The sequence below is a fragment of the Marmota monax genome, unplaced genomic scaffold, assembly GCF_021218885.2.
Source record: "Marmota monax isolate L192 unplaced genomic scaffold, Marmota_monax_Labrador192_F-V1.1 WCK01_AAM20220418_F8-fsc00409, whole genome shotgun sequence".
NCBI lineage: Eukaryota > Metazoa > Chordata > Mammalia > Rodentia > Sciuridae > Marmota > Marmota monax.
The window spans coordinates 196,362-207,013 of NW_026693620.1; the positions used below are offsets into that span (position 1 = coordinate 196,362).

General features: G+C 34.2%; 1 protein-coding gene across 1 annotated transcript; it reads right to left on the bottom strand.

Moving 5' to 3' along the window:
- Nucleotides 1-9,504: 9,504 nt before the first annotated feature.
- LOC124103171 (olfactory receptor 8G50-like) lies at nucleotides 9,505-10,446 on the bottom strand. Its single transcript, XM_046459676.1, has one exon. It carries the CDS (start codon nucleotides 10,435-10,437, stop codon nucleotides 9,505-9,507), a length of 933 nt encoding a protein of 310 aa, XP_046315632.1. The 5' UTR covers nucleotides 10,438-10,446.
- Between the last annotated feature and the right edge of the window lie 206 nt (nucleotides 10,447-10,652).

The window sequence follows — 10,652 nt, forward strand, 5'->3', positions numbered from 1 at the left end:
GATGCCTAAAGCCACTTGGCCCTCTGCAAATGTTGACTGATATGATGATGATTATTATTTTTTTGTATACTTGGTATAGTTAATAAGAGTGTGATTAGGAGTAATCAATGATAATAGCCTCTCATGGGAATCTCATACTACAATTGTGTACTCTGGGGAAAATTCACAAGTTTCTTTTTTCAAATTTGGTTCTCAATAGTTGAACATGGTCACATTTGTGCAATTCATTGTTCTTGTTTGATTATGGATTAAAAAGAATGCGGTAAGAGATATTGTTAGAACTCAGTGACTTTCATGACAACACATTTAAAAATTAAAATTTTCAAAAAAAATTGAGATTGCACTAAAAGAATTTTCTTAAATCATTATCCTACTAGTGAAAAATAGAAAAGCAGAAAATACCACCAAAGTATATAAATTTGAAAGTTTTTATTTTTTATTTTTTTATCTCTAGTAGATACATTTAAATTATATATATTAATAAACAAGGAATTCTAGGGTTTGGTAACTTGGGGGCTGAATAGAATGGTTTCATTCAGACATAATCTTAAAATTTAGATATTGGTGAGGAGGTTCCTGACTAATAAAGAATAATAAAAATTGTTTTTCTATCTATAAATGATAGAAAAATTTTGCAGAACAATGATAATATATGTAATATAAAAATTCTCTTCACAATAAATTATTCATTTGGAAGCAAATTTACATTTAATATTGTTATCATTCATTATATAATAATGTATGAATTTTGAGATAAACATTGCAATAAATTCTTTGGATCCATTTCTAGGCTCAGGTGCACAGATTTCTCTGCTACACAGGTGCTTGATGATCCAAAAGGAGAATGCTAGAAACCAGAATATGGAACTATTAAATTTCAGGGAAATAGTCACTGACTTCCCTCAAGAGGAATGGGAATGCCTGGATCCTGTTCAGTGAAATTTATATAGAGATGTTATAGAATTGCAGAAACTTGGTCTTCCTGGATCTTGCTGGCTCTCCACCATCTCTGGCCACATTTCTGGAGCAAAGGAAAGAGCCCTGGTGTTAGAGTCTGTAAACAAGTAAGGATGGCTCCTGGCAAATGTTAGAGTCTGTAAACAAGTCTGGATGGCGTCTGGCATTTTGCCAGAGGGAGTGGTTTGTGAAGTAACGCCAGGGAGCCATTAAGTGTGGAAATTCCTTATTGGTTGACTGCTGTATCGAGTTTATGTTAATTAGATAAGCTGTGTGGAATGTATATATACCGCTCCTGTCCTACAATAAACGGTTTCTACTCCTGCTATATCAATCTACACAAATTATTCGTCACCCCCCGGGTTATTTTGCTGCAGCCGGACTGCGGCACCCTGGAATTTGAAGAGGCAAGAGAATGTAGCCAAATTCTCAGTTCTTCCACTGAAGATAGCAGAGTGGATCTGAGCAACAACCCTTGACACATGCCCCCACACACAGCCCAGAAGGGAAGTAGTAAAAGAATAGCTGACCAGATAGTCTCCACAGGAGCTCAGGCAAAGATGGGCAAACTGACATCATATACCCAACATGGTGATGGATAAAACCCTGGTGAACTTTATAACCCTGATCACAGGGTTTTGAACCATAGATGGCCCACAGACAGCCTACACCCATAGATGCTGCAGTTCTAGGCAGCCATCACATGCTAAGATAGCAATGCTCAAAACAAAACCAAGAAAAGACTCAGTGGAGGTCAGATACAGGTTGCCCAATGAACTATATATCCCAGTCATAGTGACAGTACCCTGGAAATCTACATGAGTCAGAGAGGGGAGGATTCCGAACCACAGACTAACCACAGAAAACCTGAAATCAGAGGTTTTATGCTTCCAGATAGCCACTAGGTTTTATGCTACATTAAAGAAGGTCCCGTGAAGGGGACGCAGTGCAGAGCATCCTTCAGCAGCCAGTGCAACAGCCCTGAATCTGCACCCAATTGAAATAACCAACAAATACAGTAGAACAAATACCCTGTGAGCATGTAGCTGTAGGCCCCTGTACTGACAAAAAAGAAATAGGTGGTGAGAAATCCACAGCAACCAGGGAACAGTGATGGTGGGTATCTTCTAAAGGTCCCAAAGCCTAATGGAATTCGAGCTAGGAAGACTCAGTGAGAATTTTTCTCTACCTTGGCATAAATTATTATAAATATCCCTCATATACATTTTGATCATTTATAATATACACACGTATGTATTCATGTTGCTCTTCACTTTGCATTGACTGTTGATTCCTTCGTATTTGATATTGTACCCTCAAACCTTTTTAATATTTTAAAGCTTTAACTGAAATCATTTTATCTTTGATTTCCTAGCTCAGATTTACACCTACTCCTCTTATTCAGTCTTTTCTCTCTTGCATTAACCACTACTGCCTCAAATCTCCACTGGCCATCTTTTTCTTCCTTATACCTTGGTTAGTATTATTCTTTTCTATGCTTTCTATTTCTTCTCTTTTTCCTTTTGAAGATTTTATCTTTTCCCCCATATAATGTAAGCACCCATATAATGTAAGCAGAAATTTACTATCTTTAGTAACTAATTTCTCAGCCCTGTCTAGAATATTATTAAAGACACAGATATAATATAAAATTGTCACAATTTTATTCCTGGATTAGAGGAACAATGGGTGGCAATATTTTCAACAAAGTTTGCTTCTCCTAAAATTGATTAGTACATGCCTTTAGTCTGAAATGATTTAGTAAGTAAGCTTTAATGTTTCCTTTCAAAGTGGTGCTGATTCTGGGTACAGCAGAGGAGACACATTCAGGGGGAGTTTCGATACCTGGATATTTGCCAGCTCTAGGCTCTTAAAGAAAGAAACTCACTGTGGTGTCAGCAGAATCAGTCATTGAAGTGTTCTCTGCTGTGTGGGGTAGTTTGTTCATTTGTTTTTTTGTACCTCGTGTATGTCTAAGTAGAAAATAAAAGTAAAAGTGATAATCATCCCAGCAGATGAGTAAACATATAAGTGGTGTGAAAAAGCAAAGGAACAAATCATCTCAAAAGGCTCAAAACATTTCAATTGATTCTGTTGACACCACAGTGGAGAAAATGTTGGAAAAAGAATTTAGAAAGTTCATAGTTAAAATGTTCAATGAGCTAAAAGATAATGTAAATGATGAACATAGAGAGAAAATAGATAAAGTTAAAGACAATATCCACAAAGAGATAAATATTCTGAAAAAGTACCAGACAGAAATCCTGTAAAAGAAAGACTCAATACATCAAATTAAAAAATTCTGTGAAAAAAAATCACCAATAGATTAGACCACACATAAGACAGATTCTCAGGCATTAAAGACACAGATATAATCTTGAAAATAAAGTTAATGATGAAGAAAATGTTTTAAGAGACCATGAAATTTGGGATAATATTAAGAGAAAAAAACATAAAAATTATTGGAGTATACGAGAACAACAAAACACAAATAAAGGAATGCATAATCATTTCAATGAAATAATATCAGAAAAATCACCAACATCAGGAATGAGGTAGGCATCCAAATAAAAGATGCATTTAGAACCCCAACAGGAAGATCAGAGAAGTTCCTCTGTAAGGCATATTATAAATAAAATGCCTAATTTACAGAATTAAGATAGAATTTTAAAAGCTGCAAGAAAAAATGGCAAATCACATTTAGAGATAAGTCAATATGGATTTCAACTCATTTCTCAACCCATACCCTAAATGCCAGGACTTAAAATCATATATTAGAATCCCAAAGAAGAAGGTGTCAAACAAAATTACTACATGCAGCAAAATCTTCCATGATAAGTAGAAACTAAAAGAATTACTATGCCTATGGGACAAAACCTACTTAATGAAATATTTTATGCAGAATAAATGAAAATAGAAATAAAAACCAGAAAAAGGATTAAATTTACTATAATATAGCCAATTAAAGGTGAATCAAGACTGAAATAATCATTAAATAAATGAAAATGACAGGAAATAAAAAATTGCTTTTTCTATAAAACATTGAATGTAGAAGTTCTAAAATATACAATAAAAAGATATAAATTGACAGTTTGTATTATAAAATGAAACCCAACCATATGTTCTTTATAAGGGACTCATTTATAGGCTAATATATCGACAAGTTAAAAGTGAAATGATGGAAAATGATATACCAAGCAAATGGAAATGGAAAAGTAAGCAGGGGTAATTATTCTTATATCAGACAAAGTAGCCTTTAAGCCAAAATTAATCAGAAGAGACAAAGAAAGTCATTTCATTCTAATTAATGGACTCATCCAACAAGAAGATATAGTGATTGCAGACACTTTGCCCCAAACATCTGTGGACCTCCATACACAAGCCTTCTCAATATAACAAAATCAAATAGGTGACAATATAATCATACTGATTTCAGCACACTTATCTCACCATTAGATAGGTCATCCAGACAAAAGTTAAGTAAAGACTCTTCAGATCTAAAACAAAAAAATATATTATTAATCAAAAGAACTTGACAGATATCTATAGAACATTTCATCCATCAAGAAACTGAATTTATTTTCTTCTCAGAGGCACACGGAAATTTCTCTAAAACAGATCAAATTTAGGACACAGAGCAAGTCTTAGAAAATGCAAAAAATATACAGTAATTCCTTCCACCTTATCAGATCACAGTGGAATAAAAATAGAACTCAATAACAAGATAAAAAAAAACAGAAAATATTTACACAGAGAGATTAAATAATATATTTTGGAATATGGAGTGGATCATAGAAGGAATCAGGGGAGAAAAATTCTTAGAAACAAATGAGAATAGGGATATAACTCGTCAAAACTCTCTGGGACAATATGAAGGCCATTCTTTTCTTTTTCTTTTGAAGTGAGAATATATACGTCTTGATATGTAATACAACAAAACTGGGCCTTTACTATATTTACTATAAATTCTTCAACACTAGATGAGCATCTGAATCACCAGTGTCCAAGGACAGATTGGTCGCAGTGTGTACAAAGGTTAATATTTTCCAACTTCAATCTGTTCAGCAGGTTTGGAGAAACCCAGACATTCCAAGATGGAAGAAGCCCATCAGAAGTAGAAATACCTTTATTCACTAGTAGTAACTAATTGGGGAAGGGTTAGGTAGGATGAAGAATTGAGTTGTTCTCATGACCATGTAGTTAAAATCCTCTGTGATCTACTTTCTCAGATTTTGATAGTAACCACATAGGGGTATTAAATATGAAAGTCTGAATTTAGCTTTTACGTAAATCTTTGGCTGCACAATTTTTTTCTCATACATTGCTGGCAGAACTGCAAATTGGCAACCACTATGGGAAGCAGTACAGACAGTTCTCAGAAAACTTGGAATGGAATGGAATCACCATTTGACCCAGTGATCCTGCTCCTTGGTCTATACCCAAAGAACTTAAAATCAGCATACTATGTCAATGCAGCCACATCAATGTTATGTCAGTTCAATGTACAATTGCTAAGGTATGGAACCAACCTATGTGCCTTTCAAAAGACGAATGAATAAAGGAAATGTGATATATATATATATATATATATATATATATATATATACACACACAATGGAATATTACATTAGCCATAAAGAAGAATGAAATTATGGCATTTGATAGTACATGAATTGAACTGGAGAATATCATACTAAGTGAAATAAGCCAATCCAAAAAAAACCCCAAAGGCCAAATGTTCTCTCTTACATGAGGATGCTGACATAGGCTGAGGGGAAATGAGTGGGGGGAAGAGAAGGGATGAGAATGGGAAAGGCAATAGAATGAATCAGACATAATTTTTCTATGTTTATATATGAATATACTACCAGTATAACTCCACAGCATGTACAACCACAAAAATGGAAAGTTATATAACATATATATATATATATATATATATATATATATATATATATATATATATATATGGTATGTCAAAGTACATTCTACTGTCATGTATAACTAAAAAGAACAAATTCAAAAAATGAAGTATGAAAGTCATTCTAGGAGTAAAGATTAGAGCACTGAGTTCCCACACTAAAAATACAGAAAGATCCCCCAAATAATCTAACCTTAGATCACAAAGTCCAAGAAAAATAAGAACACACTGATTCCAAAATCAGTAGAATACAGGTAATAATTAAGATCAGAGCCAAATGCAAATGAGAATAAAAAAATACAAAGTATTAATGCCACCAAGACTTGGTTCTTTGAAAAGACAAACAAGATTTATAAACATGTAGGAAGAAGAAGGAGGAGGAGGAGGAGGAGGAGGAGGAGGAGGAGGAGGAGGAGGAGGAGGAGGAGGAGGAAATGAAGAGAATAGAATTGAGCCAGAAAGCCCTTTCTGGATGGGGATGCTATAAGAATAAATACAAGCCCATAGAAATAAACACAGAAATTCTGAGACATTATATAGACTACTCCACCCAGCATGGCATATACCTCATTTAGTGAGTCTTAATAGAGATTAAAATATTGTATTTGTATATATACATTTCATATTGCATTTTAATCACATTTAATACTCTTATCCCTATTTGATGCAATGCTACATACAAATTTTAAACTCTAGAGAGACAAAATTGAGTCATTTATGGTTTAATACAGGTACCAGATAATGCAGAAGGAACCTGTTAATAATTCTTGATATTTACTCTCTTGCTTCCTCAAAAATAAATGTCTTTAGTCTTGATTTGATGCACTGTCATCTAAAGCCCACATAATTTCTCAACTCCTCTTGCAGCTGTGTTTTTGTGTGACTAAATCCTTACAAGGTGGAAGTGAGATCTATTACTTTTATGCAGTGTCCTTCAAGTTAGGGGATGTTCTCTTTTCCTTCCATATATATCTGTCTAATGATCAGATGGTGGAAGTGAAGGAAGTATCAATGTTATCTGATACCAAAGATGGAAGATACATTAGCACAGTAGAGCAATTATTTAAAGATATAGATATATATCTGATGAGTCACCTTGAATCCTTTTCCAGTTTAAGACAATATGGTGTGAGCATATATGTGTGCATGCATATGTGATTGTGTGATATACATCGAAACCTAACCATAAGCAATACAGAAGGTAAGAAATGATTCTGCATAATGTTCACTCCTGTGATATTCTCATGATCCCCCAAAATTCTACTAGTAATTGTGGAAGTATATTCTTTTGTAATTAATCCATGCTTCTATTAGAGAAATAAAAGATGACTCTGAGAATGTTAGCATAGTATCTAGTATTAAAATGTATTTATTCTTAAATTACTTTCAATTATTTGAACTTTTGATTATTTATATTCTTCTATAGTGGTGTTTAATATGTTCTTTATATTTTCACTTTTTTTCTCCTTTGCAATAACTCTTCTTCTTAAATATCTCTTATCAGTCTATTTTTAATTAGTACTCCACTTCTATTTTGGATACTGTTAGTTGTGCCAATATTTAAATAATGTATCTTCCAGCAGTTCTCTGATTATTAGACAGTTCAGGTATTTTTTCTAAACTGTTTTTATACCCTTAATGCATTAACAAATTATTGGAAAGGTAATAAATATTTCTTAAGTTGTCATTCTATATTTAGCCCACTAGTATAAAAAAATCTCTGGATATCACTTGCTTAATTCTTAGAATATTGTCTTAAAATTACATGCATACATAAACCTTTTAAAACAGAAGCAATAGAAACTCAATGCATACACATACATATGTGTGTTGCACATTAGCTTATATATACATGAATATTACTTACATATGAAACCAAATATGGTTAGATACACAAAAATATGGATATCTTTATTGAAATATAAAATTAGGTAAGATGTTAAGAACCATTTAGTACATATAAAATCAGAAAGAAAGTGTGTTCAAGGTTTCAAACTGTGGAATATCTTCTTCTTTCTCATTACAAGTTTTGATTTTATAGGGGACGTTACATTGAGGTGTTCATGTCACATGTTGGACAGAAAGCAGATGACAAAGCAGCAAGCATTGTTTTATGTCTGTTGGATGAGACAGATGCTTAAAAAATATGATCTTACCAGCTTAAATGTTTGTGCAGGGTTAAAGAATAATAAATAACATGTGCTCTGCCTCAGGGCACAGCATAACAGAGAAACAGGGAAGAATATGCTGTTACTTAGAAATATCCATGTTTGTTTCTTCAATACAGCATTTTTTTTTAATTATGGAAAGCTTACAGGCATAAGGAAACACAAACATGATTTGCTACCTAGAAGTGGCTCTCACATAAAACAAACTCTTGGTCTCTAAAGAATCAGAAACTCTGCTGAAGATGAGAAAAATCATCTAGATAGTGCTATCACCATCTAGAAATGGCTCTCACATAAGATAGAAATATTTGGACTCTAAAATCTGAGAAATTGATGGAGAAAAATGAGAAATATCATCTGGGAACTATACCATGGCAGAAGGCAGGGGAGCTGAGCAACTTGTAGATGCCACCATGAGCCACTGAGACTTGTTGATGGCAATAAGCACCTCTCAGGAGGAGTATCTCATTTTTTTTTTGGTGGTTGTTTTCCAAAGCACCAATGGGAGTTTAATAGGGCAAAGTGAGAAAAGAAAATTTATTGGCTGAAAGTCTCCTACATGAACCATAAAATAAGTATTTTTTATTAATTAATAGTGAATTTAGATAGCACTTATCTGACTTTTAACTTTTCCTTCAGGTTAAGTAAAATATAAATGCATTAGCTAAAAATGCTATTTCTCAGTCTGAGACTCTACACAAGGGATTGGAAAATGAGCACTAACTTCTTGGGTTATAGAGTAATGTGCAGAGAATTGTCAGAAAAATAGAAGTGGTAACATACTCCAAAAATAGTCAAGCACAGAATGTTGCATGGATAGAAGTCTAAATGCACAGAACATTCAGTCTTGCATTTTTATTGTCATTTATTGCATTCTATTGTTATCTCCTGCATAGAAATGTTCTCATCACATTTTATGTGCATCAATATTCCTTAGTTTAGTTGTTTACATTTTGTAAGAATTAGAAGTTATTCTTTGATAGTCTCAATATTTTCTGGACCTGACTTTTTAAACTAAATATATTGGAAAGCAGTTCTGAAATTGTGATATAAATAAACAGTTTTAGCTATAGAATATACAAAATATAATGACCATATGTATTTATTCTCTGATTTAAGGTAATGAATTTTGCCTAAAAAGACCCATGTCCCAAATGTATAAAACATTAATGACCATGTAGAGGATTTGAAGAACTGTTTAAAATATTTAGAGGAGTTACAGATTATCCAGGGCAGATGGAATCTGGGATTTCCCAGTGGGGTGCTATCCTCAATGTGTCTGATTTTGTTTATCCAGTCTTACCCTTGGCACTGTTTTTTTCTTTTTACTTCCCAAATAATCAAGTACTAGCAATAATCTCATGACTTGAGGACATTCCTTTTTTTTCTTCCCCCAGAATTGCTTCCTTACTGAATCTGTACAAATTACAAATTTTTCCTAAAGAAAAATAGCCTCTTTCACAAACTTCTCTTTTCAAGAAGTTTATTTAGGGCCACTTTGACATCCTTATTCCTCAGGCTGTAGATCACAGGGTTCAGCATGGGCACAACAGTTGTATAAAACACAGATGATACTTTCCCTTGATTCGTGAAGCTGACCGAGGATGGATGCAGGTACATGAATGCCAGTGAACCAAAGAAAAGAACAACAGCTGATATGTGGGAGCTGCAGGTGTTGAAGGCTTTGGCTCTGCCCTCGGTGGAGCGAATGCGAAGGATGCTGGCTATGATGAAGATGTAAGAGCCAAGGATAGTCAGGGGTGGAACAAGGATATTAAATGCACTTAAGCATAAAACTAGTAACTCATTGATAAAAGTGATGGAGCAGGAGAGCTCCAGTAGTGGAAAAAGATCACAGAAATATTGGTTTATTGTATGAGCATTACAGAAAACCACTCTAAGCATGCAGGCTGTGTGAACTGTTGCGCCAATCAAGCCCATGCTGTATACCTCAACCACCATCCAGGAGCATACTTGAGTAGACATGGTTACATTGTAAAGCAAGGGGTTACAGATGGCAACATAGCGGTCATATGCCATTACAGCCAACATGTGACACTCTGCAATAACAAAAACAAGGAAGAAGTAGAGCTGAGTCATGCATTCAGCATAGGAAATGGTGTTTTTCTCTGTCACAAAGTTTACTAACATTTTAGGGGTTATCACAGTAGAATGGCAGAGGTCAATGAAGGAGAGACTGCTGAGGAGATAGTACATGGGTGTGTGCAGGTGAGAGCTGAGCCCAATCAGTGTGATCATTCCCAGGTTCCCCACCACTGTGAACACATAGATTCCTAGGAAGAGGAGGAAGAGGGGTAGCTGGAGCTCTGGTTTGTCTGTTAATCCAGACAGGATGAACTCAGTCACTGTGGAGAGATTCCCTTGTGCCATTTTCTTCTGAGAATTCTAAATAGGAAGAGAAAAGAATTTTTGAAATAAGTATTTATTGTGAAGTCACACAATGGAATACGAAATAGAATCCAAATCTTTTCACACAAGAATCTTCATTTCACATCTTCTCCTTCACTGTTAGCTGTCAATGATGTTGCAATAACAGCAATATGTGACACATAAATAAGTATAAGTAGAAACTTTTCCTATTTGTG